The sequence below is a fragment of the Scyliorhinus torazame genome, chromosome 18 (assembly GCF_047496885.1).
Source record: "Scyliorhinus torazame isolate Kashiwa2021f chromosome 18, sScyTor2.1, whole genome shotgun sequence".
Classification (NCBI taxonomy): Eukaryota; Metazoa; Chordata; class Chondrichthyes; order Carcharhiniformes; family Scyliorhinidae; genus Scyliorhinus; species Scyliorhinus torazame.
The window spans coordinates 91149974-91171251 of record NC_092724.1 but is presented as its reverse complement, the minus strand read 5'-3'; the positions used below and the strand labels follow the sequence as shown (position 1 = coordinate 91171251).

Sequence of the window (21278 nt, the reverse complement as noted above, 5' to 3'; positions counted from 1 at the left end):
CCATAAACCCCCTAAGTACCTTGGCCGCCGCCGGCCTCTTTCCAGTTCTTGATTTGGAGAGGTCTAGTGCTGGATCATTATCAGGCCTCCTATCTCCAGGGCCAGAATGTGCCCCAACATGCGCTTCATGAATCCTGCATCATCCCAGTTCGGGGCGTATACGTTTACCAACACCACCTACATCCCTTGCAGCCTACCGCTCACCATTACATATCGCCCTCCATTGTCCGCTACAATAGTCTTGGCCTCAAATGACACCCGCTTTCCCACCAATATTGCCACCCCTCTATTCTTCGCGTCCAGTCCCGAGTGGAATACCTGTCCTACCCATCCCTTTCTTAGCCTGACCTGGTCCGCCACCTTCAGGTGTGTCTCTTGGAGCATGGCCACGTCCGCCTTCAGTCCCTTTAAGTGCGCGAACACTCGAGCCCTCTTCACCGGCCCATTCAGGCCCCTCACATTCCACGTAATCAGCCGGATTGGATTGGAGGGGCTCCTCCCCCCCCCCCCCCCCCCCCCGCCGACTAGCCATCTCCTTTTCTGGGCCAGTCCCATGTCCACGCCTCCCTCACCCTCCAGTCCCCCAGAGGGGGGATCCCCGTCCCGACCACCTCTTCTGTGTCCCATTCCCTTTTGGCCAGTGCAGCAGCAACCCTTTTTCCCCCCCTCCCCCCCCCCCCCACACACTTCCCCCCCGCTAGACCCCTCTAGCTTTTTTGCTCCCCCCATGTCACTCCCGTAAGTCAGCTGACGCCTGCTGACCCCGGCTTCCCCCGCTGTCCCATTGACCTCCCCGCGTGGGAGTCTCCCAATCCATATGCATTACTTTGTTCCCCTTCCCGTGCGCGGGAAAACACCCCGTGCTTTCCAAAGCCCGCTCCGCCCCCTCTGACGCAGCTCCTGTCGCGGCCTTGTCTCTCCCCCCCAGCCCATGTATCATTTCCTGCACGTGATTGACCCCCTATATACAACAACCATCACACATCCCCCCCCCTACCCTCACAAACCCTCAGAGTCCAACTTGTCGGCTTGAACAAAGGTCCACGCCTCTTCAGGCGTTTCGAAGTAATAGTGTTGGCCCTTGTATGTGACCCACAGTCGCGCTGGCTGCAGCATTCCGAATTTCACTTCTTTCCGGTACAACGGCGCTTTGGCCCGGTTGAAACCCGCTCTTCGCTTTGCAACCTCCATGCTCCAGTCCGGGTATATTCGGAACTCTGGATTGTCCCACTTACTGCTCCGCTCCTTCTTGACCCATCTCAGGACCCACTCTCTGTCCGTGAACCGGTGGAACCTCACCACCATCGCCCTTGGCGGCTCATTTGCCTGGGGCTTCTTCGCCAGCACCCGATGTGCCCCGTCCAACTCCAGCGGCCTCCGTGCCCATCATCGCCTCGAGCATCGTGCTCGCGTATGCCCCGGCATCAGCCCCCTCCACTCCCTCAGGGAGATCCAGGATTCGCAGATTCTTTCTCCTCGACCTGTTCTCCAGGACTTTGAGTCTTCCCATCCACCTCTTGTGTAGCGCCTCGTTCTGCTCCACTCTCACCGCCGGGCCCACGAGCTCGTCCTCGTTCTGACTTACTCTTTTCTGTAGCTCCTGGATCTTAGCTTCGTGGACCTTCTGGGTGATCCCAAGTCCTTCAATTGCCGAAAGCAGAGGCGCCAACATCTCCTCGCGCTGCTCCTCGAAGCAACGCTTGATGAACTCCTGCAGCTCCCCTTTGTCCCTGGCCGCCGCCATTTTGTTTTCTTTCCCTCGCTTCTCCCGTTGTCCAGTGCCGCTCCTTTGGCCGTTACACTTCTGGTCGGTTTAAAAAGTCTATGGAAACTCCTGAAAAAGGTCTGAGAGTCAGTTCCAGACGGGAGCTGCCGAATGCGCGACCTACTCCTCCATGGCCGCCACTGGAAGCCTCGTCCCTGCTTATTCAATGGCCTTGGTAGATCTTTTCACAGTTGTGCCCTCTGCTGCTAGAATTCACCTTTGATAGAGTCAAGTCAGATTGCAGCTTTAAGCTTGCCCTTCCCCCGCCTGCATGCTGGAAGAGGCTTTTGTCTAAACCTGCAGCCAAAGCCAAATCTTTTACTGTTTCTGCCGGGTCTGGTAGCCAAAAGACATAACATTCCTGGGGGACACTGTCAGGGGAATGCTGCAGTCTTCTTTCCACATCGGGAAATGTCAAACAAATGCCGCGGGGGCCGTGTAAAAGAGCCCAAAAGTCCATTCCAAGCGGGAGCGACCGAATATGCGACCTAGCTCTGCATAGCCGCACCCGGAAGTCCGCAAGATCCAAGACTTAATAATAAAAGATGTTACCGAACAAACTGAAGCAAGCAAATACATATGGACCACCAGGTCCAAGTTGGACAATTTCAGGCAACCCTTGAAGAATCTGATGCTAAATGATACTTAACATGACCTTTCACTGAAAAGTTAACCGCCGCTCAGCCGGCAGCACTCGCCGCTCAGCCGGCAGCACTCGCCGCTCAGCCGGCAGCACTCGCCGCTCAGCCGGCAGCACTCGCCGCTCAGCCGGCAGCACTCGCCGCTCAGCCGGCAGCACTCGCCGCTCAGCCGGCAGCACTCGCCGCTCAGCCGGCAGCACTCGCCGCTCAGCCGGCAGCACTCGCCGCTCAGCCGGCAGCACTCGCCGCTCAGCCGGCAGCACTCGCCGCTCAGCCGGCAGCACTCGCCGCTCAGCCGGCAGCACTCGCCGCTCAGCCGGCAGCACTCGCCGCTCAGCCGGCAGCACTCGCCGCTCAGCCGGCAGCACTCGCCGCTCAGCCGGCAGGTCATGGATTCAAGCCAGCACTGCAGTGTAATACAGAGGAGTGCTGCACGGTCAGATATACCATGTTTCAGATAAGACGTTAAAACAATGAAGACATAAAAATTCCATTGCATTATGTGGAGAAAGAGCAAGGAGTTCTCCCCAGTGTTCTTTGGTCAATATTTAGCCTTCAGCCCACATCACCAAAACAGATTATATGGCCATTATTACACTGCTATTGAAGGGTGTGCGCAAATTGGCTGCTGTGGATCCTATATTGCAACAGGGACTGCACTTCACAAATACTTCATTGCATGTAATGCACTTTGGGATGTTGTAAAACATATGAATCTAAGTTCTTTCTTGCTTTCAAGATTGCAATACACCCACAATAATACCCACCGGTCAATGTATCTCTCACAAAAAGGCTGATCATGTGACTGAGTGGCGGTCGCCTCTTCGTCACATACAACAGTCGCTGTGGCACTGGTTCTTTGACCATCTCTGCTGTCGGAAGTTGGTACATGGTCAGATGATTTTCTTGCTTGAAGAGTTCTTTGGCGCCAGGAGTGAAGCCTATAAAATAGAAAGTACCAGTTCTAAATAGCAACATTTTTTTGCCACGTGCTTTTCTTCAGAACAATAAAATTCTTTCCCTTACCTCATGTTTTAGTATTTTCATTTCAGCCAAGACCTTGCACCATCAGGACTGTGGCCCTTCCCTTTAGTTACTCATTTCTTATGTATTTTTAAAAAATCATGCGACTCCTTCAGTGTCTTTTGGTTTAAACCAAAATACAACAATGATTACAGCAAACACGTCCATGCTAGATAACTTCGACACAGGAAAATTAGGAATTAGGCAAACGTTGTTACTGAAACTAGTAACCGAGAGGCTTTGACAAAGGATTCAGGGATACAAGTTTAAATTCCTCCAAGGCAGCTGGAAAATTTAAGTTAATTAAATCGATCTGGAATAAAATACTAGTGTCAGTAATGGTGACAATGAAACCATCAATTTATTGTAAAAAGCCATCCAGTTCACTGATGCCCTTTAGGAAAGGAAATCTTCATCCTTACTCAGTTTGGCTTGTATGTGAATCCAGACCCACAGCAATGTGGTTGACTCTGAACTGCCATTTAAATGGCCCAAGGAAACCACTCATTTATTTTCAAGGCATTTTCTCCAGGGCAATTAGGTATGAATAATAAGTATAGCACTGCAACCGGTGAATGAATAAAAACCTGAACAATAAAGAAGTTTGACTTCCGGTGGCGGCCATGACCGGACTGGTGGCCAGGAGGAGGACAGGCTTTAACAAAGTTAAGGCAATCCTGTTCCAAGAAGCGGGTGAAATTTGGACTGTTATGCCCGGCGCGTCTTTGGGTTACGCACGAGGACCAGCACCATTATTTTGAGTCGCCCGAAGACGCGATGGACTTTGCCAAGAGGAAAGGGCTGGTGCTGAACTGAGAACTTTTTGTTTTAAGTTGCAACTTTTTGAGTGATGTTTATATGTTTCTATTATCGTTTCTCTTCTGTATTTGAGTTTGGTTGAAGAAGGGGGAAGTAAGTTATTCGGGTTTCTGCAGGTTTTCGGTGTTTTGGTGGGGATGGCTGGTGGGGCTTTTTACTTTGTATTACTTTGATTTACACAATGGGGGGGGGGCTTTGTGTGTTAATTGGGCGATTGTTTGGGGTCGGTTTGATGAGGGAAGTGGTTTCGATGGGCGGGGGTGAGGGGACAATAGGTGGGGAGACTTCTTGGCCCCTGAGGCGACAGCCACCAGGCTAGCTGGGTGAGCTAGTTTATGGACGCAAAGTGGGGGTGTGTGCATATGATTAATCTATGGCAGGGGTTAGGTTACAAAGTGCTGTTGCGGGGGGGGGGGGGGGGGGGGGGGGGGGGGGGGGGGGTGAGAGAGTTACTCTGCTGACGAGGGGGGGGGACTTAGGTTTCGGGACAGAGTGGAGATCGGTGGTGGGGGCTGCCAGGAGGCAGGCTGATGGAGGCGCGGCGCATGAGGGTGGCAGGCCCAGGAAAGGGGATGGTTCATCAGCAGAGGTGGGGGGGGGGGCACGGTGCCCCCCCAACTAGGCTGATCACCTGGAATGTTAGAGGGTTGAACAGGCCGGTCAAGGGGGCACGTGTGTTCGCGCATCTGAGGGCTCGGAAGGCAGACGTGGTAATGTTGCAGGAGACACACCTGAAAGTGGCGGAACAAATCAGGCTAAGGAAGGGTTGGGTCAATCAGGTCTCATTCGGAGCTGGACACCAGACTAGAGGGGTTGCGATTTTGATCAACAAGCGGGTGCAATTTGAGGTGGGCAGTATAGTCTTGGACGGGGGGGGCCATTATATCATGGTTTGCGGTAAGTTGGAGGGGAGGAAGGTAGTCTTGGTTAATGTGTACGTGCCAAATTGGGATGATGTGGAATTTATAAAGAGGTTGCTCGGGAAGATACCTGACCTGGACTCGCACAAGCTGGTTATGAGAGTGGATTTTAATACAGTCATAGACCCCGGCCTGGACCGGTCGTATACAAAAACGGGGAGGGTGCCAGCAATGGCAAAGGAACTGATAGGGTTCATGGAGCAGATGGTGGAGCAGATGGTGGGGGGGGGTCGACCTATGGTGGTTTAGGCAGCCGACGGGAAAGGAGTTTTCTTTTTATTCGCATGTTCACAGTTTATTCCCGGATAGACTTTTTCATTTTGAGCAGGGATTTGCTGGTGTGGATGGTGGACACGGGTTATTCGGCCATCACTATTTCGGATCATGCCCCACATTGGGTGGAACTGCAGGCTAGTGAGGAGAGCTTCCAGCGTCGCAATGGAGGTTAGAGGTGGGGTTGTTGGCGGATGAGTCAGTGTGCGAGAGGCTGAGGAAGTGCATGCAGAATTACCTGCAGGTTAATGACATGGGGGAAGTCTCAGCAGCGGTGGTCTGGAGGCGCTGAAGGCAGTGGTGAGAGGGGAGCTGATTTTGATCCGGGCTCATAGGGACAGGACGGATAGGGCAGAAACGGACCGACTGGTTAAGGAGATCTTACAGACAGACAAGAGGTATGCGGTGACCCCGGGGGTGGAGCTCTTAAGGGAACGTCGGAGGCTGCAGGCTGAGTTCGGGGTGTTGTCCACAGGTAAGGCAGTGGAGCAGCTTAGAAAGGCGAGGGGTGTGTTTTACGAACATGGGGAGAAGGCCAGCAGAATGCTTGCACAGCAGCTTAGGAAGAGGGAGGAGGCCAGGAAAATAGAGAGGGTGGTTGATGGGGATGGGAACTTGGTAGGGGAGTCGGCAGGGCTAAACTGGGCGTTCAGGGACTTTTACAGTAGGCTCTATTGCTTGGAACCCCCCTCGGGGCCGGAGGGGATGAGACGCTTTTTGGATGGACTGACCTTCCCAAGGGTGGGTAGGGAGCTGGTAGATGGGCTGGGGGCCCCAATTAGGGCCGAAGAAATAGTCGAGAGCTTGAAGGCAATGCAGTCTGGTAAAGCCCCGGGGCCGGACGGGTACCCGGTGGAGTTCTATAAAATGTTCTCAGGGATTTTAGGGCCGTTGCTGGTCAAGGTTTTCAATGAGGCAAGGGATAGAGGGGTGCTGCCCCCGACGATGTCACAGGCCACCATTCCGTTGATATTGAAGCGGGACAAGAACCCGGAGCTATGCGGGTCATATACGCCGACCTCCCTGCTTAATGTGGATGCCAAGTTGCTAGCCAAAATTTTGGCCTCCAGGATTGAAGATTGTGTGCCGGGTGTGATTATGGAGGACCAAACCGGGTTTGTCAAGGGCCGGCAGTTGGTGGCCAATATAAGAAGGCTGCTCAATGTGATCATGATGTCCCCAGAGAGTAGGGAGGTTGAGGTAGTTGTGGCAATGGATGCAGAAAAGGCATTTGACCTGGTGGAGTGGGACTATTTATGGGAGGTGCTGGGACGATTTGGGTTGGGTAAGGGCTTTATCGACTGGGTCAGGGCTTTATCGACTGGGTCAGGCTGTTGTACCAGGCCACGGATGCTAGTGTAAGGACGAATAGGGCGACCTCAGACTATTTTAGACTGTACCGGGGGATAAGACGGGGTGCCCCCTCTCCCCACTGTTGTTTGCGTTAGCTACAGAGCCACTGGCAATTGCTCTGAGAGCTTCAAGGGGCTGGTTTCGGGGGGGGGGGGGGGGGGGGGGGGGGGGGGGTGGTGTGTGTGTGTGTGTGGAACATAAGAGTCTCGTTGTATGCGGACGACCTGCTCTTATACGTATCGGATCCAGGGGCAGGGTTGGGCAAAATTATAGCGATTTGGGGGGAATTTGGCCGGTTTTCGGGGTATAAACTGAATATGACAAAGAGTCAGATGTTTGTAGTCCAGGCGAGGGGACAGGAGGGTCGGCTGAGGGAGCTGCCGTTTAGGTTAGTAGGGGACAGTTTCAGTTACTTAGGGATACAAGTGGTGCGCAACTGGGGCCGGTTACACAAGTTGAACTTGCCCCGGTTGGTTGAACAGATGAGGGGGGAGTTTTGGAAATGGGATGCGCTCCTGCTGTCGTTAGCTGGGAGAGTGAGACGGTCAAAATGATGGTCCTACTGAGATTTTTGTTCGTATTTCAGTGTCTCCCAATTTTCATCCCGCGGTCCTTTTTTAAGAGGGTTAATAAAATCATCCTGGGCTTTGTGTGGGCGGGTAAGTCCCCGCGAGTGAAGGTGGTGATGTTTGATCGGAATCGGGGGGTGGGAGGGCTTGCGCTGCCGAAGTTTAGTAATTATTACTGGGCGGCTAACATAGCCATGATAAGGAAGTGGGTGGTGGGGGCGGGGTCTGTTTGGGAGCGGATGGAGGCAGCTTCGTGTAGGGGCACCAGTCTCGGGGCGTTGATAACGGCACCTCTGCCATTCCCGCCGGCGAGGTACTCCACCAACCCCGTAGTGCTGGCGGCCCTGAGGATCTGGGGTCAGTGGAGGAGGTACGCTGGAGCAGTGGGAACATCGGTCTGGTCCCCAATATGTGACAATCACCGGTTTGCCCCGGGGAGCTTGGATGGGGGGGTTCAGAGTATGGTGAAGGGCGGGGCTTGTTTTTAGAGGGTAGCTTCCCTAGGTTGAGGGTGCTGGAGGAGAAGTTTGGGTTGGCAAGGGGGAACGAGTTTAGATATTTACCAGTTGCGGAACTTTCTGCGTAGGCAGGTATCATCCTTCCCACTCCTGTCACTAAGGGGATCCAGGATAAGGTAGTGTCTAGGGGATGAGTGGGAGAGGTGAGCGTCTCGGACATCGACAAAGACTCATAGGGGCGGAGGAGACGCAGACCGAGGATCTGAAGCATAAGTGGGAGGAGGAGCTTGATGGTGAGGTGGAGGATGGCTTATGGGCGGACGCGTTGTGCAGAGTCAACGCGACCGCAACTTGCGCCAGGCTCAGTTTGACCCAATTCAAGGTGGCCCACCGGGCCCACATGACAGTGGCCCGGATGAGTAGATTCTTTGGGGTGGAGGACAGGTGTGTAAAATGTGTGGGAGGACCAGCGAACTATGTTCACATGTCCTGGGCGTGTCCAAAACTTAGGGGATGTTTGCAGGGGTTTGCGGACGTCATGTCCAGAGTATTGAAAACAAGGGTGGCAATGAGTCCAGAGGTGGTGATTTTCGGGGTGTCGGAAGACCCGGGAATCCAGGAGGAGAAAGTGGCAGATGTTCTGGCCTTTGCTTGCCTGGTAGCCTAGAGACGGATACTGCTAGCTTGGATGGACTCAAAGCCCCCGAAGTCGGAGACCTGGCTAACTGATATGGCGAGCTTTCTCGGCCTAGAGAAGATTAAGTGACCCTTGAGAGGGTCACTGTTAGGGTTCGCCCGGAGGTGGCAACCATTCATCGACTTCTTCGCGGAAAAGTAATCATCAGCGGGGGTGGGTGCGGGGGTAGCGTAGAATAGGGGGTCAATTAGGCGGGTCTTGGCGGGATGGAGTCGGTGATTGCACTATGTCTATTGTTCTTTGTACATTGTATTTATACTGTTGCTGTTTGTAATGCCAAAAATACCTCATTAAAATTGTTTATTAAAAAAAAAAACTTTAACTGGATGTGGGGGTTCTCCAATACCTTAATTAACCATGAAAATGACAGCTTATGACATAATCTGAATCCCTCCAATGGTTGTAATGATTGTAGGAAGTTCCAAGGCTGCAAAAGATCTTTCTCTTGTAAGCCATCGATAGCATTGACATGTTGACCGCAAGATGGAGCTACAGTTGGGCGGCATGGTGATGCAGTGGTTAGCACTGCTGTCTACAGCGCTGAGGACCCGGATTCGATCCCGGGCCTGGGTGACTGTCACCCCCACAACCGAAAGATGTGCAGGTTAGGTGGATTGGCTGCACTAAATTGCCCCTTAATTGGAAAATAATTATTGGGTACTCTAAATTTAAAAATAAAGATGGAGCTAGAGCAGCAAAATTTACTTTTTTTTTCTAGTTTATATGTTAAACAAAGTTATTTTTTGAGGAGGTGACTATATTGCTCAGTACATCAATGAACACTGACTGCCCAGCTCTAAAACATGCAACTTGATTTCAAAGGTTTTGCCGATTATCCTTCTGTGCAAATAGGTAGACATGTAATGCTAATAGGTTCTATTCAGTCCTTTCCGTTTAACAGAGGGTCATTTCTGGGTCAACTACACTTTAGCTCACCTTCCCAATGGAATTTGTGTATAAATTGCTTACTGCAGTATCTGTCAAATATTTGGCAGCCGAGGCTATTCGAGTCCAATCTGTTGGACTCAACTGGAGCTTCCAGTTGCATCATCATCTCAGCCAGTTGCATGGATGAAAAAAAACTTTCACTTCTGATTGAATGCAAGAGATAGCCCCTTCAAAGCATCCAACAGCGCAGCTTACCAAACACAATCCGATATTGATTGAGGCAATTAAGACCCGAAAATCCATACTGCGTCCTTAGTCTGACTCGGACTGACATCTTAAAATTAACATTTCAAATTAGCACTACAAGCCATCTTAGAAATACTAGAATAGCCACATACCTATCAGCCTGGCTAATTCACAGAGTCCCCAAGGAACGTGAATAGGCACAGCAGAGCCTGATGTTTCTTGCAGGGCGATATTCGACAGGTGGTCGGAGAAGCGGCACATCTGCTCAGTGACGGTGGAGTAGCACAGGTTGAGGAGTATATTGAGACCGAGTGGTTTCAGTGAAGAGATGTGAAACGGCCAGTTCGAGTCATCAAACTGAATACTGGCTGGGTTCTGCTGGTCCTGCGACAGGCTCAGCATTTCCAGGTGGTAATCGCAGATGAAATCTTCTGCTTCCAGGCCCAGGTCTTCACCAATACCACTCACCTGAAAGTAGGGCAGAGTCAAATTAAGTTGGTCCCTTTGACATGAGCTTTAGGGGTAAGGTTTGCTGTACAATTCGGCCACACAATATTGTAATGCCTCACACTGACTGTGAGGGGGCTCAATGGGAACAAATAAAGCCAAATTGAAGGACAAGCAATCCACAGAATACAAACAAGCCTCTGGGCAGTTTCCGGAGGGACTTAAAAATGTTGCCCAATATTCAAAATTAACCAAAAAAACTTAAAATACTCAATTACCCAGAAATACTAACAATGCACCATAAGCCAGTAACGTGATTGAGCTTCCTTTACCCAAGGAAGAAAGAAAGGCAGTTTGATCATAATTCATTTTCTCACTCGTACATTATAATTCACAATGATAAAAATGGTGATTGGGTAAGACTTTAAATGAACTGTAATCTGATCACCATGAATATTAGTTATTGTAAAAAGATTTTTTTTATTTTTTTAAACTCGTCACAGTACACTGAGCTCTGCTTCTTCCTGGCTCATCGATCCTTCCTCACATTATATGTCTGAGGCCTTCCAGTTCCCCCATGGCAATCTAACAGGACTTGTCTCTCACACTATATCCAATCTTTCCATTCGCTGGCATACACATGGATTTGCCACTCCCTCACAATAAACATTGGGTTCCACTCACACCCACCCACCAATCTTCAAAATACACCCAGCACTTGTTTACTATCAAACTCCCTTTCCCCAAGCCAATATGCCTGAGGTCCATTACTTACACACAACAGTTGCTGATCCTGTTGTTACCTGCGTCATATCATCCTCCCCTCCTTCTGTGTCCTTGCTGAAGCTGACATTAGAACCTGACAGGTGCTTGCACCGTCGATTCTCGCTGCGTTTCCGCGACCGTGGAGTGCTTTCAGTCTTCTCATCTTTGTCCTGTCCCACTTCATTGGCGATGTGTACAAACTCCAGACCAGTGGTGGGCAACAGAGCATCAGCCTCCCTGGGCTAGGCATTAATCAAATACAAAAATCATAAAATCAGAAGACCATACGAAATAGGAACAGGAGTAGGCCGATCGGCCCCTCGAGCCTGCTCCGCCATTCAATGGGATCATGGCTGATCAGATATTCCTCACGTTCACTTTTTTGTCCTTTCCCCGTAATCCTCAATTCCCTTCCCCGTAATTCTCGATCCCCTGGGAAGGTGATCAAAATCTATCTATCTCAGCCTTAAATATACACAAAGGACTGTGCCCCCACAGCTCTCTGTGGGAAGGAGTTCCAAAGACTCTCAACCCTCAGAGAGAAGAAATTCCTCCTCATCTCAATGTTAAATTGACACTCCTTTATTTTGAGACTATGCCCTCTGGTCCTAGACTCTCCCATGAGAGGAGACATCCTCTCAGCATTGACCCTATCAAGCCACTTAAGAATCCTATATGTTTTAATGAGATCACCTCCTATTTTTTTAAAAAATTCCAATGAGTAGAGGCCCAACCTGTTTAACCTTTACTCACAAGACAATTCCCCCATACCGGGGATCATCCTAGTGAACCTTCTCTGAACTGCCTCCTTATCTTATCTTTCCTTAAATAAGGGGACCATAACTGTTCACAGTACTCCAGATGTGGTCTCACCAGTACCTTGTACAATTGTAGCAACTCATATTCCAACCCCTTTGAAATAAGGGCCAACATGCCATTAGTGTTCCTGATTACCTGCTGCACCTGTGTGCTAGCTTTCTGTGTTTCTTGCACAAGTGCCCCCAAGTCCCTTTGTGTTGCAGCTTTCTGCAGTGTTTCTCCATTTAAATAATACTCGTAGAAGGTACAACACAGGAGGCTATGCATTCAATTGCACGTGTGTCAGTTCTTTATTAGAGCAATCCAATTAGCCTCACACTCTCTGCTCTCTCCCGGTAACCCCACAATTTTTTTTTCCTTTTCAAGAATTTATTCAATTCCCTTGAAAAGTTACAATTGAATCTGCTTCCACCACCTGTTCAGGCAGTACATTCCAAACCATAACTTGCTGTGCAAAAATAATTCTCATCTCCTCTTGTTTCTTTTGCCTACTAACTTAAATCCATGCCCTCTGATAATGACTATTTTGCCAGTGGAAACAGTTTCTCCTTACTTACTCCATCAAAACCGCTCAGTCATTCTTACCATGGTGCTTATGCTGGGAGTGATGGAATGCAAATCTTCATTGCGCAAGGCACAGCATTTTTTAAATTCTGCACACTTTTCATGAAAATTACACCTACAGATATTCCCCTGCAGTAATGAGCACAGATTTGCACATCCCTACAACACATTTAATACATTTGGAGCCCATCCCACTGAATCATAGAGACTTTTATCTGCAATGTGGAGTTAATTGATCTCAGCCAGAGTGGTTGTGTACTTTGGTGGTGGTGGTGGTGGTGGTGGTGGTGGTGGTGGTGGTGGTGGTGGTGGTGGGGGGGGGGGAGAGAGACTGAAATGGGGACAAGAAAAATGATCAGGCATAGTCACAAGCCCGCTTGGAAAGTGTGTGGGTGGATATCAGATGAAAGCAGGATCTGGCTTGGGTTTCATTGTCCCATGTGATGAAATGACCTGCCAACAATCACATATGACAAATGGCCAACTGGATAAGATACGAGACCAGTGTACGGACCATCCATGGCCAACTAAGAAAGAAAAAGATGGTATCAAATTGAATGAAAAGGCAAAAGAAATTGAAGATTAGTGGTAGGTCAGAAGATTGGGAAACATTTAGAAACCAGTGGACAATGACTGCAAGAAAAAGGGAGAAAATAGATGGAGAATAAACACAAAAAATACAAATACAGGCAGTAAGAGCTCATACTGTATAAGAGTGTAGCTAAAGTAAACCTTGGCCCCATAGAGGACGAGACGGGGGAAATAATAGTAGGAACAAGGAAATGGCAGAGATTTTGAATAAATATTTTATCATTCGTCACAGTAGAAGAGAAAATCATGCCAATAATAGCAGAGAATCAGGGGGGCAAGAGCGAGAGGGGAGTTTAAAGCAATAACCAAAACAAAAAGCAATAGGAAAATTAATGGGGCTAAAAGCTGACCAGACTGATGGACTGCATCCTAGGGTCTTAAAAAAATGGCTGTAGAGATGGTGGATGTAATTTTCCAAAATTTCCTGGATTGTGGAAAGCTCCCACCAGATTGGAAAACCAAAAATGTAATTTCCCTATTGAAGAAAGGAAGCATGAAATCTTAGATTGGGAAAATGTTGGAATCTATTCCAGCAGCAGTAGGAAGGCATTCAGAAAAATCATAATGCAACCAAGCAAGTGAACTTGGTATATGAAAGGGAAATTGTGTTTGGCAAATATATGGGGTTTTCAAGGGAAGAAATGAGCAGGGTGATGTAGGGTAACCAATAGATGTAGCTAATAGTATTAGTTTCAGAAAAAAGGTCATCCACTGGAGTCATGAACCTTTGGGATTCTCTACCTCAAGACAGCTGTGGAGGTTGGGTCATTGAATGTATTTGTGACTTTGTGACTGAGATAAACAGATTGTGGAACTATAGGGGAGTCGAGGGTTTATGGGGTACAGGCAGGAAAGTAACGGTAGCTTAGTGATTAGCACTGTTGCTTCACAGCGCCAGGGTCCCAGGTTCAATTCCCGCTTGGGACACTGTCTGTGCGGAGTCTGCACACTCTCCCCATGTTTGTGGGTTTCCTCCGGGTATTCCGGTTTCCTCCCACAAGACCCAAAAGGCGTGCTTTTTAGGTGAATTGAACATTGTGTACCCAAACAGACGCCGGAGTGTGGTGACTTGAGGATTTTCGCAGTAACTTCATTGCAGTGTTAATGCAAGCCTACTTGTGACACGAATAAAGATTATTACTATGTAGAGCTGAGGCCAAAGTCAGATCAGCCATGATCGAAAAGAGCAGGCATGAGCGGCCATGAGGCCTACTCTGCTTTTATTCATGCTTTTCTCACATTTGATTTTTTTTTTAAGCAGAAGTACAGCGTATGATGGGTTAAGTGAATCTCAAGCACTTTAGAGCATAAAATCATTCTAGTAACCGTTGTCCCCATCCCCCAACCAATGGTTCCTCATTGGAAAAGGTCAATTTGAACAGTTCAAGTGATGGGTCATGTTCTGGCTGTTGCACTATATCGAGCCTGTATGCCTGCCCTGAATGCTTATTTGTTCCAAAATTATTACAATTTACACCATAGGCCATTGAGCTCAAACCAGTACAGGCTAGTGTTTATGACCCACACGAGCCTTCTCACATCTACTTCATCTAACTTTTATCAGCATATTCCTTCTCATTTATCTAGCTTCCCTTTACATGGATTGATGTTGTCCAGCTCAACTGCCCCATGAGGCAATAAGTTCCACATTTAACCCCTCTCTGACTAAAGCAGTTTCTGCTCAATTCCTTATTGGATTTATTAGTGAATATCTTACACATGACCGTAGATTACAAAGTTCTATTCTTTATAGCACAAAGATAATTCTACACAAAATATGGTTTGAATGGTAGCCCTGACACACTGTCTACAGCAGATCAGAACAAGCGAATAACAGGAGCTGGACCCTCACCTCATCCTTTTCTTCTTCCATCTCTGGGAGACAAAAGGACCTCATGGACAAGTCATCTTTCAGGTCCTCGAGGCTGTCATTCGGTGGCTCCACACGCCCACTGAAGAACAGAACAGTTTCTGGACTGGGATTGGGCCAGGACAGTATTCCTTGCTTGTCAACACAGCAAAGCACCTACACATTCAGAATGACAAGATAGTTAATTCATGTTAATATGTGCGCAATGATACAAACTGGCTAACAGTCAATGCCAAGCAGCCTGAGGCAGTGGTACATCGATGTCTCCATCATGAGCTTCATCCTTTGAAGAGAGAAGGCCAGGGTGGGCGACGATGACTTATTTGAAATTTTTAGAATTTTTGAAAGGAATTGAAAGAGTTAGATAGAAACGCTTTCCTACTGGTGGGGTATAACCTTAAAATCAGAGCCCAAGCCAGTCGCAAGAAAAATTGGGAAACACCACTTTACAACTTCCCACAAAGGGTGGTCAAACTGTGGAACTCTTTTCCACAAACAGCAGTTGATGCTAGCTCAATTTGTAGTTTCAAATTTGAGGTTGGAAGGATTTTTGCTAGGCATGGGGAGGATCTGGGTCTGGGATAGAGGTTAGCCATGATCCCATTGAACTAGGTCATGGGGTAAATGGCCAATCGTGTTCCTATGCTCTTGTGGTTTACAACATTGAGTTTTTGATTTCAGCTACAAGTAGACTATACGTCACTTACTCCCACACACATGAAAATCCATTATGTAGAAAATGCACGTGTTACCTGCCCACTCCCTCCAGGAGCACATGAAAGGATCCTAGGGAACTTAAATATCACACAAAGAGCAGCAACTAAAAATAACGTTTCAATCCCTGTTTGACTCATGAGGGCTAGAGTTAGTAAAAGATATGGAGTCATCAGCCATTTCTCTGACAGACACATTTTTGTTCTTAAAAACGCAAAACACGGCAATAAATAATTACCCCCGATCAATCATGCAGATTAATTTTTTTAAAATAAATTTAGAGTACCCAATTCTTTTTTTTTCCAATTAAGAGGCAATTTGACGTGGCCAATTCACCTATCCTGCACATCTTTGGGTTGTGCGGTGAAACCACGCAAACACGGGGAGAATGTACAAACACCACACAGCGACCCAGAGTGGAGATCGAACCTGGGACCTCGGCACCGTGTGGCAGCAATGCTAACCACTGCACCACCGTGCAGCCTATCATGCAGATTAATGACTGAAAGGAACTGATCAAATTTTTGTGAAGATGAGATCAGTTCAACAAAATGGAAAGTAATTGACAACTTAAGTAGCACTAAAATGCAAAAGAAGGTTTTAATTTGATGAGAACTATCCCGAGCAGACATCATAGCAACATTTGAGGTTAAATAGGTTGCAGGAATCCCCATTTAGTGTTGACTAAATGGTAATTAGCAATATCATTTCAAGAGCAAAATAAATGAAACCCCAACTGAAAAGTGTTGCAAGTCTGGTGAGTGTTTAAATCGTTGTTTCTTGTTCGGATTCCTGCCCCATGGGTATTGAATGATTTCCAAGAATGGCTTGCCCCAGGGGCACATGAAAGGACAGAACCTAAGAGAGGCACAAGAAGGATCAACAGCTCAATGGATTATCATCAGGCTGCAGAGATATCTGCTGCAACTGGTGTTAACTGGTGATGGAAAAACAAATACTACAAATTGGACTTCTTTGCATTTGGGACAGAATGGTTTCCAGGTAAAACTCGGCCAGTGCTGTGTCTCCAGATCAAAGTTGGGGAGTGGGCCTAGTAGGGTGCTCTTTTCCAGGCTTGGTGCAGACTCGATGGGCCAAATGGCCTCTTTCTGCATTGCAGGGATTCGATGGATCCAGGAATGGAGTCATAAACAGAACATGCTGGAAATAGTTCAGACAGCAACTTGACAAAGAAAATTAACATTTCAGTTTGGTGATTTTTTTTGTCAGAATGGGAAAACGTCAATGCAATGGGTGCTTAATATTTTTAAAACATCTGTAGCATCTACCAGATCGGACGAAAGACCTAGAAGGTCAACTTTCTCCACAAATGTTGTCTAACCTGAGAATTTCCAGCATTTTCCATTTCTATCTCAGATTGCCAGCATCCAGTATTTGCATTTGCATGAGGAATAATATATTCAATTCCAGATCATGCAACCCCAGTCTTACCAGTCTGCTCTCCTACAAAATGTTGGAGAATCAAGGGTTAACGTTCGCTGTTAATTCTTCATTAGTGCGATGACAAACATCACTATTGAGCCAATGTGCAAAACTGACATTCATAGACTAGAAGTAGTCTGCAGACTGCACACGCCTGGTTAGAGAAGGCCTGTAGTAATCAGCTGTTACCAAGGACATGAACTAAAACAATGGAAGGTCGAACACTCACTGTAACAGAGCCCAGGTTCTGAAGCAGACTGGAAGTGTAGCACAGGGAAAGAGACCTTCCTCGCAGCAGTGACAGAAAGTGACTCCAGATGCAGAACATCATTTCCTGTCAAACAAAACCAGGCTTATCCAATTACAGAACGGAGAGGTAGGAGACAGGGCCATAAACAAATGTATTAGTGGTTTTTTTGAAACAATAAAATGGCACATTCTGGTTCATTTTAAACATTTTACTCAAAATTGTGGAAAAACAATTGAAAAATAGGAAAATACTTGGCTGTTGAGTGATATGGAATAGTTCATGCTGGCACTCATGCATTTTATCACTCTTCTCTCTGCTCCTGTGGATTCCCCTCTCCCTTTCCCAGCTCATATTGGTACCTTCCTCCTCTTCTTATCATACTGACCATCTTTTCCTTCAGTTCATTCTAGCATGCTCTTCCCTTCCTTCAATTCATGCTGACACCGACCTTCCACATGCCCTCAGTCACACTCGAATGCAAAGTCCACACCTTTCATTAAGCAATCCCTGGTCTCTTAGAGCTTTGCGAATTTCCACCCACAGCATCGCCTGGGGCAGCAAGGCAACCAGGTGGTAGAATGGAGAAGCACTCTTCCTTGCTGCTCCAGGAAACCAAAGTGTGTCTTGGTCACAGCCCAAGGCAAAGAAAAGAAATATCAGACTGCCTTGATTCTTTGACTGAATGAACAGGTGGGAATTTAATGATGGGAAACAGTGCACAAATTTATCACTAGAAATAACAATATTTAATTCAAGGTCCTGAAAAATAACGCAGGTTTTAAACTCAGCATCTGTAAAATGTCTCCAAGACTACCTATCTTGCACTAAACACAGAAAAACTGCACAATCCAAAGAAACTGGGTAGTTATTTTTCACAAATTGCTTTGGTCATAACATTACAGTCAAAATATTTAAAGAATCAAATACTGATGACATCAGTTGGAGCTGGAATCTAATTAGGATGGTTACTGAGCCCAACAGTCAAAGGAACGTTAACCCCAAAATACCTGGGTTAATGACTTAATTTCAGAAAATATGAATGTTGTTGACCTTGCGTGTTGTTGCTTGGTGTTAGCTACTGAATCTGATAGTTTCAGAGAGCTGGATTGGGGAGTTTGTGCCAGCGGACACTGCACCATGAATTTGTCAACTTTACCAAGAATAAAGCCCTGCTGTGTTTAAGAGGTGGTTAAACTGTAAGGGGGTGGGGAAGAAGGCAGTGACCCCAGATTCAGCGCAAACAGGAGCACAAGTTGTTATATTCCCAATAACCTCCCATTTCACAAGAATTCTTGCACGGGGGTTACGGAGTTTATTGTAAACCGTTTCTCAATACCCAATTAATACAAACAAATTAATGTCTATTGTGACGGTAAGTGCCCAATATAGGTGGCTGTCCAGGGTAAGTGGGAACCAATGTCACTGGTGGGAGCTGTACATTTTGCTGCAATATTCAGTCCGTTTTCATTTGGAAAAGGAACAAGAGAAGCTTTGATGAACTCAACTGGCACCGATGCAGCGTGAAGACGCCACTACCCGGCTTGAGGGACTCCAGCAAGGAAAATGGAAAGTGGAAAATCAACACAACTGAGCATGCAACTGATACATAGTTCAAATTACTTCCATTACACATTTTACTTAAAAACAAAGTTTCAATCTCATTTATCTACTTAATTCCTCACAATTTTCTAATCCTCCAGCCAATGCACTGGTGGCAGACTGTTTTGCAAATTTCTGCTGGCCAGTCTGTGTTAAATGGGAAACTAATTCCCACGCTTCTAACTGGGTGCCAACATGCCACGTTGCCAGGGGCTTTGCAAAAAGGACTTAAAGACCGTGCTCTCCATCCTAGGCAGCTACTTGCCAGCAACCGGTGCATAAATAACAGCTCCAACGTAGCTAACATTGATATTTAAGTTGTATAGGTATATAGGAATTAGGAGCAGAAGTAGGCAATTCAGCCCTTCAAGCCATTCAATCAGATCATGGCTGATCTCTTCCTCGTCTCAAATCCACCTCCCTGCCCGTTTCCCACATCCCTTTAACCCATTTTTTAACATCAGAAATATATCCATCGCCTTCTTGAAACCATTGAATGATTCAGACTCCACCGCACTATGGGACAGCAAGTTTCACAAATTCACCACCATCTGCGAGAATTAGTTCCTCCCCATCTCAGTTTTAAATCTACTGCCTCTCAAACTATATCTGTGACCATTCATTCTAGGTTGCCCTAAAATGGGAAACATTTGGTCCATGTTTACTTTATCAATCCCTAGTATTTTAGATATCTCGAGACTGTTCAATGTCTCCTCATACGTCAACCCTTTCATTCCCTGAATCAATCTGGTGAGCCTCCTCTGAACTGCCTCCAATGCCACCGCAACATTCCTCAAATAAGGAAACCAAAACTGGACACAATACTCCAGGTGTGGCTTCATCAACATGCTATATAATTGCAACAACACTTCTCTCCTTTCATCCTCCAGTCCTTTTGCAATAAACGCTAAAATTCCATTTGCCTTTTTTATTACATGCTGTACCTGCATACCGACTTTCTGCGATTCATGAACAAAGAAACCTTTGCCCGGATGCATTTTGAATCTGCTTTCCATTTAGGCAATACTTTGCCTTTCTATTTTTACGGCTAAAATGAATAACCTCACACTTATCCACATTATACTCCATCTGCCAAATTTTGGTCTATTCTCCTAGCCTATTGATATTCATCTGTAAACTCTTATCTCCTCTTCATTGCCTGCTTTCCCACCTATTTTAGTATCGTCTGCAAATTTTGCTATGTTACACTGTCTCCCATGCAGATCATTTATTTAGTTAATTACATTTTTAAAAATAAATTTAGAGTACCCAATTCATCTTTTCCAATTAAGGGGCAATTTAATGTGTCTAATCCACCTTAGCCTGCACATCTTTGTGTTGTTTGGACGAAACCCATGCAAACACAGGGAGACTTTGCAAACTCCAGACGGACAGTGAGTTTAGTTAATTACATTAAGGGTAATTGGGATACAGTCAAGGAAATTCATTGCACAGAAGACTCTCAATCTATTACTTTTGATAGTTAATACAGAAAAAAAACTCACACCAATGACAGTTAACAGCAGATGACATTTATCTGGACTCACACTTCTTGCACTCCAAATCCCTTCAGAAAACATGTTTTTCTTGTTAGCTCGTCATTCATTAGGATAAAAGAATGAGTGAATAAAAATCTAATTGCATCAGATGAGTACAGGTTACAGAAAGCACATGAAAGTATAGATGATGAGGCATGCTGGAACTCCAAAGTGTATACCTTCGAAGAAACCACTTCAGTGTAGCTGCTGAGAGTGTCCTCGGAGAATTTTGCCAACTGGAAGAAGAGAACAGCTAGTCAATTCCAATTAGAGCTATTGAATCGGCATCCTTAATAAGCCTTTGATTCCTCGTGCTTTTAGTCTAGTGTATGGAGTGAGACCTGTATCTCCCTTAATATTCTACTGAATCCATCAGGCCTTACCCCAAATACAGCACAATAAGAACCTTATTGGACGCAGAGACTGGTATGAAATAGGCCAGTTTACCATTGGGAGTACTGGATACCCTTTCCCAGGCAGCTGATGATTTTCACCTTGCTCAGCATAACCAATATTGCTACCTCTAGATGCAGCATTACTTCCTCAACCCCACAGTACTGCATAACCAACCTCCTCTTTGGAACTTTTCTTTCTTTTCCAATAGCTTCTTCTAGATGCAGTGCATCATTCTGACCTCCATTACTAAAGATTGGACCAAACAACCTGAAGGCTGGGAATGTGAACCTGGGTCAAGCAATCTGCCTCAGCTCCTTGATGGTCATTGCGGTCTTTGTGAACAGCCAATTGCAGTCACAGACCCTTCCTCCCACAGCCCCACCTGGGTGCCAAAGCCAAGAAACACAATGGCTTGATCAACTACATATGAATATATACACTGGGAAGTAATAAATGGGCATCTAAATATGCTACTGCTTCAAAGTTGCTGTGTCACTGCAGCCTAATCGTGCAATAGTTTTACAAATATATGAATGCACACATGGAATAACATCTAATTTTCCTATCATCTGTGCCTGATCTACACTAACTTCCCTGTCAACCAACACCTTGATCTTAAAATTTCCATCT

At 46.7% G+C, this 21278-nt stretch overlaps 1 protein-coding gene across 9 annotated transcripts in view; it reads right to left on the bottom strand.

Moving 5' to 3' along the window:
• The window catches only part of tmem94 (transmembrane protein 94), a 224276-nt gene that overhangs the window by 98783 nt on the left and 104215 nt on the right, over positions 1–21278 (bottom strand). For all 9 annotated transcript variants that reach the window (XM_072483032.1, XM_072483029.1, XM_072483031.1 and 6 more), the window contains 6 exons: positions 20432–20488; positions 17095–17199; positions 14691–14864; positions 10903–11106; positions 9805–10120; positions 3174–3347 (listed from right to left, as the gene is read on the bottom strand). In XM_072483032.1, coding sequence (XP_072339133.1) covers positions 3174–3347; positions 9805–10120; positions 10903–11106; positions 14691–14864; positions 17095–17199; positions 20432–20488 — 1030 coding nt within the window. The remainder of the gene's footprint in view (positions 1–3173; positions 3348–9804; positions 10121–10902; positions 11107–14690; positions 14865–17094; positions 17200–20431; positions 20489–21278) is intronic.